This window comes from Lepidochelys olivacea, assembly GCF_965140295.1.
Source record: "Lepidochelys olivacea isolate rLepOli2 genome assembly, chromosome: 6".
NCBI lineage: Eukaryota > Metazoa > Chordata > Testudines > Cheloniidae > Lepidochelys > Lepidochelys olivacea.
Window position 1 is genome coordinate 36,860,985 of NC_140416.1, and position 16,658 is coordinate 36,877,642.

A 16,658-nucleotide genomic window follows, 5' to 3' on the forward strand; every position below is an offset into this window, starting at 1 on the left:
GTTTCTCTCCAGATGCTGCATAGAGACCCTGAGATCTGAAAGTGACCATGAAGTCTAAGATGTGCAATGTCTTGCCACTGAACTAATTAGGCCCCTAAAAAGGGCAGATCTAGACTTCCCTTGGAAAGTCGGAGAAATTTAGTCTCAAAGACCGGCATATAGTGGCTGCAGTCTTTGCCAAAACATTAGCAGCATCACAGTCTGCAGGGCTGGTCCAGCACTTGTCAAATCCAAGTTACCATGGTTTTCGCCTCCTACTTATCAACTTTGTCACAAAAACATAAAACTATTTTAAAATGTAGATACGAAAAAAACCATAGTTTGCTGAAAATACTTCCAGAGGAAGCACCAGTAATTAAAATATATGATTGTTGACAAGAACTCTCTAATGTATAGAATAGACACATTAATATTTAGCAGAGGAACCATATATAAAATATAAATAGTGCCATCAGTACCACCCAAGTTGCACTAGGTAGGACATTTACCTTCATAAGTTCCATTTCTCTAAAGTTATCTACTTTGTGCTTAATAGTACAAAGTCTGGACTCCCCCTATTGAGAAAGTACCAATAAAACACATCCTCAGCTTGCCAGTGTAAAAAGAAATGTTTTTAAGATTACTTTTTGTTTTATGTAATTCAATCATCGCTGAAAGAACATACACAGTTCCACCAAGGAAAAAACAATCTTTTCTGGAAGTAACTCAATTATATCATCATGATGAAATTTCTTTAAAGACACTGTTGCATTTTTACAATCTTTACTGTCCATGTGATGGAACATTTGGTACTAGACTGTTGATTTTACAGACAAAACCTTATCTACCATTTTGAGTTAGAAAATAATAGAGTTGACATCTGTTTACTAAAATAAAAGTTTCTCCATTCCATGACAAAATCATCTTTTAAACTGAAAAAGAAATATTTAAGGATATATTTTCAAAACAAAGTGCAAGGATTTAGCCACATAACTTCCACTATTGTGGAAAACACTAATTTAGTTAAATCTCAGTTCAATAATTTGAATATTACTCCTAAATTTTAGTGTGACCTAACAAAGGTCTTTTGAAAGATATGGTTTATCTAAAACTAAAGATATCTAACATTAAAAATTAAAGTATATGCAAAATCTACAGAATTATGTCTTTGAAAGTAAACAACTATTTTACCTGATTTGTTCTTTTTGTCGGCAGTATCATCCAAAGCTGATAATGCTGTAGAGATGCTCTTCTGAAGATCATGGTTACCCCCTACAGAATCATCTTCATCAGAAGAAAACGAAGGCAATGTTTCCAAATTTTTCTTAAGTTCATCATCAACTTTTTTGGTTGGACTTTCACAGCCACCCTCAACAGGCAAAGGAGCTGCTGCTGGCTGTGGCTTTGAAGGTGGCTGGGGACCCGGGGCACGGACTATCTGGGTAACTGGCCGCCTCGTCCTGTTAGGCATTCGTACAGCAGGTGCTGAGAACTGTTGTCTGGGCCCAGATTTTAGAAAGTCTAAAAAAGACGCAAGGAACCCTGTTTTGACTTCTGGTTGCTTTTCTTCCACTTCTTTAATTTTTTGCCTCATTCTTTCTTGATGCTGATAAATATCATAACTTTCAGAAACAGGAGAAGAATAAGGTAAACATATGTCAGTTCCTCTAATATTCTGACGTTTGCACTGTCCACTTCGTTTCAATTGTTTCTGGCTTGCACTGTCATCTTCTGTAGCATTTTTTATTTGGCTTTTTGCTTTACTTTTTTTCTTTTGAAGGTTCCCTTGACTTAAATCTTGGTTCTCTTCTTCAGTTTTGCTACCACTTACATCTCCTGGTTGTAGCACAGATATTGCTTGCAATGGACTTTTAATCTTGTTAACTACTACAATGCCATCATCACAACCCATATTAAAATCATTATCTGATGTAATGCTCTCTTCACTTAGACTCCGACCACTTGAAACAAATTCTGAGTCTCTAGCATTCAGTGTACCATCAATGGGAACATCATTGTCTTCTTCAGATTCATGACTAATGCTAGACTGTTTCTTAACTTTGCCAGAACCTTGTTCTTGCTCCTCCTGACTAGGTCCAAGGGCTGGAGAAGTCATTCTAGCTGATACGTTTTGATCAGAAGTCTCCATATGTTGATCAAGGATCATATGTTTTGATTGTATTGTAGACACTGTTGTAAGGTTTATAGTAACTTGGCTTCCATTTAGAGAAATATTATTTATGCTATGTGGTTTTCCAACTACAGTGGGTGAGGAGCTGAAACTAGGAGATATGTGTCGTACATCTATTGACTGGAACTGAGATTTGGAATCATCACCATTTTCAACAGATTGGATTTCTTCTTCATTAGATGTGGATTTGGCAAATTCTGATGGTGTGACCCCACATGCTGCTGCTGTTGCTGCTAAGATGTCATCCACATTAGACAATATATTCCTATCATCACTGAGAAGCATAGACTCTGGAAAACATATCGAACCAAGAGAAACAAACTGATTCTTTGATTCATGTTGATTTGGTTGAGTAAAATGGTCTTTTGATGTCATATGTTGCTGTAGTGGTTTTGAGGACTCAGAAATTTCCATTTTAATAACTTCTGCATTTTGAGGATGAAGCTGTTGCTGAGAATGACGCCCATTACTTTGAATAATGTGATTATCCATTTGAAGGAACTGATGTGCTACCTGCTGAGGACTCTGTATTCGTCGCACATGTGGAGATGCCTTTGCTTGTCCTAAGCCTGACTGCAGTATTGACTGCTGAAGAATTTGTAAGTCACAGGCAGATTCCAGAAGTACCTGTGCATTAGGCAAACATAGTTGATTGCCATGCCTCAAAGCATGAGCTTGAATCTGTGATGATGTGCTAATGACTTGGCCCTGCTGTTCTTGGGCCTTAGTTTCATGTACCTTATGCATAAGAGAATGCTGCTGGTTTAGTTCTTTAGCATTTACACTTATTTGTGTTGTCTGCATTAAATTAGCTGCCTTTTTAATATCATGGCTTATTACATTAGTGATATGGCCAATCTGTTGAGTAAGCTGTGCCACAGAACCAACCATCCTCTCATCTTTTTTTGACCCTTGGAGAGTAAGCCCAACAACCTGATCTTCAAGACGAGAATTACTTCTGATTACACTTTGAGAATATCTGTCATCTGCCTTTGAGACCCTATAGGCAGCATCCTGAGCATTAATTTCACTATCAGTTAGCCTTTGGGTAGAGGATTCAAGAGAAGCTTGCTGTTGCAATGCCTGTAAATCTTGCACTGACAATTCATCTTCCTGTTTTGATGAAGCATACAAGTTAGAGTCAGATTTCCTTTTAACATATATTTTTGTATCTGAGGAAGGTCTATTGTTCTGCAGTGTTTGTGAATGAGCTGGGGATGCAAAAGTAGGAGACTGAACAGCTGTCAAAAACTTTTGAGACTGTGGAGAAGATGATTCTTGGGTCTGAGAATTCTGAGAAGAATGTAGAGAAATATAGTTCTGGTTTGGGCTTGAGGCTGACAAATTTTGAACACGAGATGAGGAAGAAAATGGAAGAGAAGGTGAAGTTAATGTTAAAGATTGCCCTGAAGTATAACTTTCTGAAGGACTAACAGCTGACAAAACTTGTGATTGAGATGAATAATTAACCTGTGATTGGTTAACGGGAGATAAACCCTGAGAGTGATTAGAAGAATAACTCTGAGATTGGCTAACTGAAGAAAGATCCCTTGTTTGACCAGAGTAGTTCTCATTTGGAACTGAAGTTAATACCTGTTGATCTGCAGAGTAACTTAGTGTTGTCTGACTATCAGAAGTTATAGTTTGCGATTGCCCAGAAAAAGTCAGCGTTTTATATAATGAGGGCAGCTTCTCAACCTTGCTAGATGAGAAAACTTGTGAATGACTGACAGATGGCATATTCTGTGACTGTGTGGAAACATAGTTTTGGGATTGGCTGACTGACAACAGACTTGGTAGCTGTGCTGTAGAATAGATTTGTGCTTGACCTGCTATTACAGAACTCTGGTTTTGTGCAGTTTTGGAATAGCTTTGTGTCTGCACAGGAGAGGCTACATTTTGAGGTTTGGGGGTCTTTGTTGACCTTGATAGCTGCTTTGTAGAACAGTTTTTTGCTTTTACTGTAGAAGTAGATGGGAAACCAGGTGACGGAATTGAAGATGTATAAGACTGAGCAAGTTCCACTGAGACTTGAGAGGTCTTCTGTTGTGATCCTCCATTGCTCACCTGAGTAGCATCTCCAACTGGACTGCAGGACAGTGCTGACTGCCTGGATGTATCCTGAAAATTAACTCCACTGGTACTTGATAAATAACTGTGTAGGGAATGCTGTGAACCAGTCAGTTGTGCCTGAACAGACTGTGTACTTGAAGGCCGCTGATGGTGTTTAATAACACTACATTCTCGCTGAAGTGCTCTATCAATGGAGGCAGTGGAACCAGAAAAGAGAGATGTGCTATATGCCTGAGAAGCCTGCTGAGCTCCTCCAAGTGTTGAAGGCAACAAACTAAACTGAGGTTGCAAGAGATGGGGTGCAGACTCTTGAGCAGAACGGTACGTTGATGACTGAGGTGGTATGCTGGTACTTAAAACAGAGCTGCCTAGGCGTTCAAATGTCAAAGCAGTTGGAACTGTGCCTTGTGATGTCTTGATTTGCAATAAAGGGTCATGAGCAGTTAAAAGACCATTTGATGTAGCACTGAATGTTGCATCTTGAAGTGTGAGAGATGGAGTAGTAGCAAAGTTTCTACTGCTGAAAGAGTTGGGATGCTGATAAGCTGATAAAGCAGATGTTGGTGGAAATGTTCCAGAGGTTGGCAATGCTCCAGTAACAAATAGTTCTGTTGCTGCTGAGGAATGCATACCTGGGGAGGGGAGGGCAAAAAAAAAGTGTAAGAAAACTTTATAAGTAATAATATTTTGTACTTCCATTTTATTCTACAATCTCAAAGCCCTTTACAAGTGTAACTTCAGACTCAACACTGCTGTGACGGAAAGAAGTAGTGTTACTCTTAGATTTAAGCAAAAATACATCACAAAATGTTTACTTGCACACCTATGAATATATAAGGACACATTTTCTGTGTCTATTTTTCAAACTGGGCCTCCATTTTTGCAGGTATAATGAACTCCACACTGCAGTTAATTGCGAAGAAAAAGCACAAACTGAAATTATGTACTATTGGTGCAAAATGTGCCACAAAAAAAGAGCCCTGTTTGAAACCTCAGACATCTTTATATTTATTTTTATCTATTTAGTTGTTTTGATTTTAATCTATATGAAACTCCACACATCCACAACTCTTAATATACATTTAAATACATCATAGGAGTTAAAAAACATAAATCAAAGCAGTAGCACTTTTCTTACTCCTTCACTCCCACCCTAACACACCTCGTATAATCATTAGACAACTGAACACAACTGCTTAAGAAAGCTATAGAACACTTCTTTAAGTACAGTAATGTACAGATCTCATTAAGTGGTGGTCACTCACGAATACCTGGGCTACAAGGAACAAAATGCCTGTTACTGTGAATAAAATTTACATTGCACTCCTAAAAGATGCAATTTTATAAATCTATATCAAAACATTCATTGAATGGGAGTTTTGTCAACAGTTTTTACAACTTATTTTCTGAGAAACTGCATTTATTTTGCTGCATGTGTACTTTTAAAAGGAGGCTTTGCTCTGAGGGGGTGGGAAAGAAATGCATTTAGATTACATCTGTATGTATAAAATAGAATAAAAGCATCCATGACATCCACAATATGAGTATCAGGTCAAAAGGTCTGACATTCACTACTTGCAGCCTTGCTTTGCTGCACCATCCTTAGCTGATTAAAAAAAATATTTATCAATGGAATATAATTTCTGTATTACTTGAATTATAATATCAGAATTATTTATATTATCTTATTAGATGTAAGTCTAGATATAATCATATTATTTAATGATTTTTTGCATTTCTATAGCACTTCCCATCACAGGAGCTCAAAGAGCTTTACCAATAGTGGATATTAAGATTCACAGTGTCCTGGAGTAAGAAATTATTATGATCCCTATTTTAGAGATGGTGAACAGAAGCATTGAGTAGTTAAGTGATTTGCCCAAAGTCTTACAGGAATCTATGAAAAAGCTAGAGAACCTTGGTTCTATTCCTCACTTCCAATCCATATCCACAAGACTATCCTAATAATGAAAGTCCTTAAATAGATTTATATAATCTTACATTTAAAAATACAGGCAATTGGTCAATTAATCCCTGGAGCCCTACCCTGCTCCTATTGAAAGTTAAATGTAGTGCTCCTACTGACTTTCATGGGAACCAGACTGGGCATAGGGCAGTGATTCATATAGTTCAACTTTCAGTTCAGTGGCTAAGGGAAAAAACCAGCCTTTTAGCTTTGAACTACTATCTGAGAATAAGTAAAATCCTCACTAAGAAGGATTTCAGTTTTGACACAATAATTACCTCAGCAAATAAATTCCATTTAAAATCATTTAAAATATTTCAGTTGTTTCAAGTTTTTTAGTTGCAGCAGGGCACCATTACAGCTTAATCTCAAAACTGTTTAGACAGCATCAGCTGAGGCAGCTCAGGAGGGCATTTGGATGGCCTTTCAGTTCAACAGAAATTAAACCCTTATAATAAAAACAGAAGCATTTTAGCATCAGTTTAAAATTTGCAAGCTGTACAAATAAATATGCTATATACTATTTGTACATATATCTATATGGATGCAGTAAATAGAAATGTTAAGTAGCATTTAAACACCAATCAGATTCTCCCAAATGGAAATACTTATTGCCACAGAGACAGAAGGACTACTGTCTAAAAAAAACATGGTTACCTACCTTCTTCTTTGGGATGTGTTGCTCATGTCCATTCCAAGTACATGTGCCGCGTGCACAGTCATCAGAAGGTTTATTCCCTAGTGGTACCCGTCGGGTCGGCTGTGGAGCCCCCTGGAGTCAAGCCTTCCTGGCGGCGTATATAGGTCTCTGCCGACCCACTGCCTTTCAGTTCCTTCTTGCTGGATACTCCGACAGAGGGGAGGCAGGTGGGTCTTGGAATAGACAATAGCAGCACATCTCGAAAAACAATAGTTACGAGAAGGTAAGTAACTGTTTTTCTTCTTCAAGTGCTTGCTCATGTCGATTCCAAGTAGGTGACTCCCAAGCATTTCCTAGGAGGAAGGGTCGGAGTTCATGGAATTGCTGATTGATGCACTGCTCTGCTGAATGCTGCATCGTCCCTGGCATGCTAGGTAATGGCACAATAAGAGGTGAAAATGTGGATCGACGACCATGTTGCTGCCCTGCAGATCTCCTGGATCAGGACCTGGGCCAGGAATGCCGCCAAAGAGGCCTGAGCCCTTGTAGAATGTGCCAGTAGTGCTGGGGCAGGTATCTTTGCCAAATCATAACATTCCCGGATACAAGACGAGATCCATGACGAAATTCTTTGAGAAGACACTGGGAGGCCCTTCATCCTGTCAGCTACTGCAACGAACAACTGAATCAACTTATGAAACGGCTTTGGGTGCTCAATATAAAAGGCCAATGCTCACCGAATGTCCAAGGAGTGGAGTCTTTGCTCCCAACTGCTAGTGTGTGGCTTAGGGTAAAAGACTGGGAGAAAAATGTCCTGACTGGCATGAAACGGAGAGACAACCTTTGGAAGAAAGGCTGGGTGAGGCCTAAGCTGCACCTTGTCCTTATAAAATATGGTGTAAGGAGGGTCGGAAGTTAAGGCTTTAAGCTCGGACACTCTCCTAGTTAATGTTATTGTGACCAGGAATGCCACCTTCCATGACAGATAGAATAATGAACAAGTCAGTAGGGGCTTGAAGGGGAGCCCATTAGTCTTGAAAGAACCAGATTAAAGTCCCAAACCGGGACTGGCTGCCTAACTTGCAGGTATCATCTGTCAAGACCTTTAAGAAACCGACCGACCATCAGGTTGGAGAAGACTGATTGGCCAGCCACTCCTGGGTAGAATGCCGAAATGGCTGCTAGATCAACCCTTATTGATGATACTGACGGGCCCTGCTTCTTTAAGTGCAACAGATAGTCTAAGATGAGAGGTATCGGTGTCTGCAATGGAAGGGTACGGCCCTGCAAAACACCAGATCAAGAATCTCTTCCACTTGGCCAAGTAGGGTTTCCTACTGCCTGGTGGAGGGTTTCCTACTGCCAAGGAGAACCTCCCTAATGTCTGTCTAAGCGAGGAGGAACACGTCCATGAGCTCAGGTTGTGATTCTGGAAGGAACAGAACTGCAGGCACCGACTATTGCTTTTTGTAGTGAACAGGTCGATCTGGGGAACTCACCACCTTTCGAAAATGCTATTCACCATGGCTGGGTGAATGGACCACTTGTGGGTGTGGAAGGCTCTTCTGAGATAGTCCGCCAGCTCATTCTGAGAACCCAGGAGATAGGATGTTTCCAGGTGAATTGAGTAGGCTATGCAGAAGTCCCACAGTGTGAGGGCTTCCTAACATAGGGGAGAGGAGCGAGCTCCGCCCTGCTTGTTTATATAAAACATTGTGGTTGTGTTATCCATCATCACTGCCACACATTTCCCTCGCAAGTGGGCCTGGAAGGTCTGGCATGCCAGGCGGACTGCTCTCAACTCCTTGACATTGACGAGAAGTGAGAGAGCTTGACTTGTGACCAAAGTCCCTGGGTCCTGAGCTCTCCCAGATGAGCTCCCCACCCCAACGCTGACACAGCTGTGACCAGGGACAGAAAGGGCTGTGGTTTGGCAAAGGAGACCCCTGCGCATACCGCCTGTGGGTTAAGCCACCACTGGAGAGACCAAAGAACTGGCAGTGGGAGTGTCGACCACCTTGTCCAGGCTGTTGCGCCCTGGCCGATAAGTTGATGCCAGCCAGGCCTGGAGAGGTCTGAGCCTCAGCCTTGCTTATTGTACCACGTATGTACAAGCTGCCGTATGTCCAAGGAGCTTTAAACAATTCCTCGCTGTGGTGGTGGGGTATTGCTTGAAGCCTTCTATGACGTCTTGCACTGTCTGAAAACGAATCTCTGGCAGGGAGCCTCCGGCCTGACCCAAATCCAACACTGCCCCAATGAACTCTACACTATGAGTAGGGGATAGAGTTGATTTGTGTACGTTCAGGAGGAGACCCAGCTTGTCGACGTGTTGCTGCACTTGCGCCCTGGAACAGCCCCTGACCAGCCAGTCATCAAGGTACAGGAAGACCTGCACCTGCCTTCTTCTCAGGAAGGCAGCTATGACTGCCGTGCACTTGGTAAAAACTTGAGAGGCTGCTGACAGGCCAAAGGGGAGGACTGTAAACTGGTAATGGTTATGGTTCACTACAAACCTGAGAAAGCATTTGTGGGCTGGAACTATTGATACATGGAAGTACGAGTCCTTTAGGTCGAGGATGGCGTATCAGTCTCTTGGATCCAGGGACAGGATGATGGCAGTCAAAGAGACCAGGCAGAACCTCAACTTCTTCATGAACCTGTTGAGGCCTTGCAGGTCAATGATGGGTCTGAGACCCCCTTTGGCTTTGGGGATTAGGAAATTTTGGGAGTAAAATCCCTTGCCCTTTAGCTCCTCAGGAACCTCCTCCACTGCTCCCGTGGTGAGGAGTGTCTGAACCTCCTGCATGAGGAGTTGCTTGTGAGAAGAGTCCCTGAAGAGGGACGGGGAAGGGACATGGGAGGGAGGGGAGGAGCAGAATTGGAGAAAATATCCCACTTCTATGGTGCAAAGGACCCAGCGATTTCAGGTTATCTGGGTCCAAGCATGACAGAAGTGGGACAGACTATTCAGAAAACAGGGTGAAGGATCCAGTGAGTGGAATGGTGCATCGCCCCGAGGCGCGCCATCAAAAGGCTTGCTTAGAGCCTGATGACTGCCTCGCTGAGCCTTGGCCGTGCAGTAGATGGGGAGGCTTACGCCTACCATTCCTGCCCCACTTCCTGGAAAAGTCCTGCCTAGGCTGGGGAAGTGGTTGGGGCTTAAAGTGTTTCCGCTGGGTGCCAGGGGTATGCAGACCCAGCAATTTCAACGTTTCCCGTGAATCCTTTAGGCTATGGAGCTTGGAATCTGTCTGCTCAGAAAACAGCCCCATACTGTCAAAGGGCAAGTCTTGAATTGTTTGTTGGACCTCTGTGGGAAGGCCCGACACCTAGAGCCATAAGCTCCTCCTCATAGCTATGGTGGAGGACATGGTTCGTGTGGCAGAGTCTGCTGCATCCAGTGAGGCCTGTAAAGAGGTCTGCGCCAGGGACCCTGAGTGAGGACACCACAGAGGGGCCAAGCAGGACAGTGCCAGAGAACAGTGCCATGGGGAAGGCGAGCGGTGCCTCATCATTGCAGGCTTGCCACTAGACGGCGCAGTGCCTTGCGGTGCTGGAGGTCTATCTTGCCTGCCAGGGGACTGCGGTGCTGTCATGTCAATTAAGTCCCTGGCAGCCTCAAATGTGTCCAGGGTGGAAGGGAGCTCCTTCTTCTCCACCTGGCACTCTCTAGCAGGAGAATCTAACGGCACCGGACCCAACGGATCCCTTTGTGTGCCCGAAGTCAACGGTGCCGGTTCCTCCACGACCAGCGCCGGGTGCCCCTGCGCTGGACACACATCGCTGGCAGACCTGGCTGCTCTGACTGTGAGCGAGCACCCTCTATCCATCTTCTTGGGCCATTTATGCGGCACCAGTGAGTGTGAGGTGCTGTGTTGCCACCGTGGGCTTTGGCACTGGGGAGTGACAGTCCCAACGCTCTCTATACTTAGAGAAACTGCACCAAGGAAGGACTCTAACGGAGCCTGGAGCACTCTGCACGGAAATGCTCAGTGCCAGGTCCAGCTAGCCTGGAGCTGGCTGGGGATAGAGGGCTGCCTCCATAAGGAGTTGTTTGAGCCTGAAGTCCCTTTCTTTCTTTGTTCTCAGGTGGAACCCTTTGCAGATCTTGCAGTATTCTGTTTCATGTGCCTCCCCCAGACACTTTAGGCAGGGATCATGGGGGTCACCCGTTAGCATGGGCTTGTGGCAAGTTGGGCACAGCAAGTTCAGCATGCCCCAAACCCCAAGAGGTGAGGGAATTTGGTTGAGGGGGAACCCCCCACTTCTATCTAACTAATTAACTACTAAAGACAAGCACTAACTAAAACTATTTACAGGATATTCAAAAGCTTGATCACTAGGGGAAACACTCGCCGAGGCAAGAGAGACACGCAGCTCCAACGACCATCACTGGCGATAAGAAGGAACTGAGGAAGTGTCGGGTCGGTAGGGACCTATATACACCGCCATGAAGGCGTGACTCCAGGGGGCTCCACAGCCAACCTGACGGGTACCGCTAGGGAAAAGCCTTCTGACGACTGTGCACGCAGTACGCACACATCTACCTGGAATCAACATGAGCAAGCACTCAAAGAAGCTGAATTACTAGAATATGCCAACTTTTTTTCATCTGTCAGACAGGGCGGTAACTATGAGTTCTTCCTGTCTGAAGTAGTATAAATAAATATTATTTTGATGCATAAACACTAGCATTTAAAACAACATTAAATGCAGCTGGACTTTTTTTTTTTTTTTTTTAAACTGGTCCTCACCTTCTATAAAATGAGGATAAGGGCACAATAATAGCCAATAACAATAATTTAAGAAAGGAACTCATTTATTTCTGTTTCAATTGTAGATGTATAAAGGTCCCTAATGGATCTGTTTTTAGTTCTTCCTTTTGACAGATTCAAGCCATTCCTACAGCTCTTACATCATTGGAGACATGCCAAGCCAGCCACACCAGCACCACCTCAGCAAAGCTGCTGTTTCTTAAAAGCAGAAGGCAGTAGCAGCAACCTTATTAGTTCAGGTTGCCTTTGCTGATGTGGCCGGCTCTATACCCTACTCATGATATGTGAACCTGCCTGAATAGCTATTCAGTTTTGACCTGTGAAAGCAAGAAAAAGGTCAGACTGGCTTCAGACAAAGCTGTCACATGCTCAGCACTTTTGAAAATCAAACCACTTAGTTGCCTAAACATGGATTTAGGACTCAAATTTAGGAGATACTCTTAAAAAAAAAAAAAAAAACCCACAACTTAGTGTATTGTGAAAGTGGAGGCTACTTACTGTAACTGGAGGTTCTTCAAGATGTGTGGCCCCTATGCATATTCCATACTTGGATATGCATACATGCCATGCTCCTGAGTCTGGAAATTCTTCAAAGCAGCGTCCGTTTGCCCGCACAAGCTCAGTCGCGTTCCTCACGGTCCCGACCAAGGGTACAAGAAGCAGTTCGAGTCAATTCTTCTCCAGTTCCTCTTCTTACCACAAATTCAACCGGATCCGAAGCAGAGAAGATGGAGGGCGAGTCGGGGAATGCGTGTAAGGTTCACACATCTTGAAGAACCTCCAGTTACAGCAAGTGACCTCCACTTCCTCTTTAAGTGATGCTCCCTATGTGAATTCCACATGTGGACGATGGGCAAGCAGGGAGACCAGACTGGAGGCAGGTGAGGAAGCTGGTAGCAAAGATGCTTACACTACTGCCAATACCCGTGCTGCATCCGCAGCCAAGGCATAAACTAGGGCACAATGCATCGCTAACGCGTGAACTGAATTCCAGGGGGCCACTCCACAGATGTGCTGCAGCAGAACATCTGACAGACGCTGTGGAAGAAGCCTGGCCTTGTGTGGAGTGAGCTGTGATACCCTCAGGGGGAGGAATGTTTGCTAACTTGTAGCACTTTAAGATGCATCCAGAGACCCATTTAGAAATCCTCTGGGGGGATATGGCCTGCCCATGTGACCTCTCTGCTATAGCAATAAAGATCCTCGGAGATTTCCTATTGGGTTTGGTTCTTTGCAGGTAGAATGCCAGGGCATGGCAGACATCAAGGGAGCAAAGTCTCTTGTCTTCAGGGGAAAGCATGGGATTTTAGGAAAAATACAGGCAAGTATCATTTGATTGATATGGAACTCAAACAATCTTGGGGAGAAACTTGGGGTATAGTCGAAGAGAAACCTTTTCTTTGAGAAGCACTGTATAAGGAGGGTCTGCCATGATGGCTCCGAACTCACTGACCCTCCTAGCTGAGGTGATAGCTTCTAAGAATGCCAACTTCATGGACAAGTGGGCCATGGTACAATTCACCATAGTGAACTTGGACAGGTCCTATTGAGGGGTAGGTTTAAGCACTGGTTGGAAGGTCCTGATCAGGTCTTTCATGAATCATACTGTAGCTGGGTGAGTAAAGGTGGAGCATCCTCCCACCAGAGAAGTAAGGTACTAATTGCTGCAAGGTGTACTCGTAGTGAACTAATAGAGAAAACTGAAGTCTTCAAGAATAGGAAATAGTCTAAGAACAACTGGAATCCTTACAGTTTCTGGGTAATGTTGGCGCAGCTGTGCCCAGGATGAAAAGCATCTCAATTTGGCCTGACAACAGATTCTAGTAGACTCTTTTCTATTCTGATTAAGGATCACCTGAACAGGGACTGTACATGAGTGTTCTATTTCCAACCCCCTCCAAAAACCAGGCCGTGGTGGAATGAGCCTGGATTGGGATATTTGGTCTTTCCCCAATATAGGGTTAGGAGATCATGGGTCACTTGCAGCTTTAAACTAGTGTAAATGGTGGATTCTCTGTAACTTGAAGTCTTTAAATCATGAATTTGAGGACTTCAGTAACTTGGCCAGAGGTTATGGATCTATTACAGGAGTGGGTGGGTGAGGTTTTGTGGCCTGCAATGTGCAGGTCAGACTAGATGATCATGATGGTCCCTTCTGTCCTTAAAGTCTATGGGTCTAAAGGCCGAATCCTGATAAGTTGATGGGAAGACACTCTTAGAAGTTCCGTAAACCAGAACTGTCCGGGCCAGTGGGGTGCTAAGAGAATGATGGTGGCTGTGTGGTGACGTATCTTCCCTATGACCTGTGGAAGCAGGGGAATGGGAGGAAAGGAGTTTATGAGGCCATTTGTCCAAGACGTAAGCAGAGCATGATTTTGGGAGATGCAACCCATGTCTCCTCTGGAGCAATATAGGGGTAGCTTTCTGTTGTTTGGGATGCAAAGGTCCTGGATAGTATTTTGGACCTCCCTAGGAAACCCTGACAATTGTAGCCAGGAATCCCCTCCTTACGACTAAACCAGTGGCCAAACTTCTGGAAGCCATGTCCACCGTATCCACTGCAGCTGGAGGTCTATCTTTGCCACTAACTTCCCTTCATCTAAAGGATGCTGGAATTGGGCCCTAACCTCTGTGGAAATCTTGTCTGCGAAGTCCACAAGCCTGGAACAGAAGTTAAAATCTTGTTTCACAAACAATGCTTGGTAGTTAGTGACATGAAATTGCAGGCCTGCAGAGGAGAAGACTTTCCTCCCCAAGAGGTCCAGTCTCTTACACCCTTTATCTGCTGAGATAGCCCTTTGATAGTGGGACCTAGCCCTTTCAGCAACTGCCTGTACTACCAGCAAGTTGGGGGCAGGATGGTAGAATAAGAATTTAGCAGGAACAAAAACCCGCCTCTTGGCCCTTTTCGATGTAGGGACACAGGATGCTAGAGTGTGCCATACTCCTCTAGCCAGTTCTAGCACGGCCTCACTGATGGATAGAGGCAACTTTCTCGGTCCCTGAGGCTGCAAGATGTCCAGGAATTGGTGTTGAGGGTCCTGGATCTCCTCTAACAGGATCTGTAGATCACTGGTCACTCTTTGCAACAGCTCCTGGATGTGATGTCCCAGGTCTTGAACCCAGACCTGGGTGTCCCCAGATTGCTGCTTCACCCTGGCCTCCATCCAGTGCCTGCTGAAACTTAGTAGGCTGAGAAGCTAGTAGGACTATAGCCTCAGCCAAGGCACCACCCATGGGAGCCCTGACTGGAGATTTCTCTGGGTCCACTGATCGGTCCAATCACACTCTTTAAGCCAGTACCAGGAATTGAAACTGAGGGTCAGAGTTGAGGTCTAATACAAAACGCCAGAGCTAAGGATCAAACCAGAATCGGGGTCAGAGTCCAGGGTTGGAGCCAGGACTGTACCCAAACCTGTTCCTGATTCCTGCTCTGTTCCTGGCTCCTGCCTCACCCCTGCCTTCGCCCCTGTTCCCACCATGCTGCTGCTCCGTGCTTGATCCTTGCCTCTCCTCCAGTTCTTGTCCCTAGACCTCACCTCCAATCATAAGTTACCAGTCCTGGCTCCAACCCCAGCCTCAGACTTCTGACCCCAATTCTGGCTTTATCCTTGGCTCTCGCATTTTGTATCAGACCTCGGCTCTGACCCTCAGTTTCAATTCCTGGTTCTGACTCTGGCTTGACTCCTGGCTCTGGTAATTGGCAAATGATTCTAGTGCTGACCCTAGGCTTCATTTCCCAACCTGGGCATCTGCTCTGCCCTCTAGAGCTGACTCCTAGACCAGACTGCCTACATCCTGGTCTATAAGAGTGGTCCCGGCAATGATCATCCAACAGAGAAGGTGAAGAAGGAGTGATCACTTTGTCTGGGGATGATGAAGAGACACCCGTCAGACCCGTCGGTACCTGCGGATCTGGTTACACCTCTTCCTGCTTGTACACCAACAGAACTGGCTGGTGAGACAGAAAGGAAAAGCACAATTCTTGAGAGGGGCCTGGATGCTTGCCACAAGGATCCTATGGACCCCAATAAAGCCAGAAAGCAGAATCAATGGATTGCGGGGGACCCCAAAGAAATTGGTACCAGCAGTCCCTGGAAGGGGACGGGGTCATAACCGGGGAATGGTGAGCGTAACCACTCAACTGTCTATCAGGGTTCAACTGCCTCTGCGGAGATACCAGTGCGGTCATATCCTCAGATTCATCCAAGTCCAAGAACTGCTCCATCAGTAGCAACGGCGCTGTTGGTACCAGGGCACTCCTGCCGTATGGCTGGAGGTGAGACGGCTCCTGGGACAGTAATGCAGGCTCCTCCTCCAGAGGACCAGGATGGAAAGAAGTCAAGACTGGAAAAGGGAGGAATATAATCTCTGGTGTTACATAAATCTCAATACATCCTAGTATCCAAGAGGTTCCCACAGTTAAGTCTGATGGATCTGGTGAATCTACAGTGACTGGATGGTCTTTAGGTGGATGAAGCAGTACCAACAATGGGTCCAGACCAGCACTCATAGACAGAACTAGCGAGAGTCTATCCTTATGTTTTGGTACCAAGGTGACGGACAAAACTGGTGGATCTTTCTTTTTATGCACCTTGGGGGGGTTGCATCAGAGCTTGTTCCTTAGGTTCCAATCACAATGGACCGGCTCAGGGAGGAAGTGTGTTTCTTATGGACAGTCCTCAATGGGGATCTGTTCTTGCACCCATGAGAGTGCCCTCAACACTCATGTGGAGACCTGGAAGAAGAGTCCTTGGGATTAGATATTGATGGCTCAGCTCAAAGGCACATGCTTGCAGGGGCTCTGCCAGGCAGTTAAGGCTCATGTACAGGGCAGTCTCCCTGTCCCAGATTGGAAAGGGGCCTCATAGCCTTCTCCATCAGATGATTCAGTAGGCAAAACTCCCAGGCTTCTTGAGTTCTGGGTGGGAAGTAGTGACCATGGAACAGTAACAAGTAACTAGCAAGGCACTGACCCGGACTGCCTCTTATACCCTCACTCAGGAGCACAAGGAGAGCTACTGAGCATGG

The 16,658-nt window shown here is 44.8% G+C and overlaps 1 protein-coding gene across 3 annotated transcripts in view; it reads right to left on the reverse strand.

The window, feature by feature from the left end:
- QSER1 (glutamine and serine rich 1) overlaps positions 1-16,658 on the reverse strand; it is an 85,333-nt gene that overhangs the window by 34,622 nt on the left and 34,053 nt on the right. For all 3 annotated transcript variants that reach the window (XM_084631096.1, XM_084631097.1, XM_084631098.1), the window contains one exon: positions 1,171-4,875. In XM_084631096.1, coding sequence (XP_084487222.1) covers positions 1,171-4,875 — 3,705 coding nt within the window. The remainder of the gene's footprint in view (positions 1-1,170; positions 4,876-16,658) is intronic.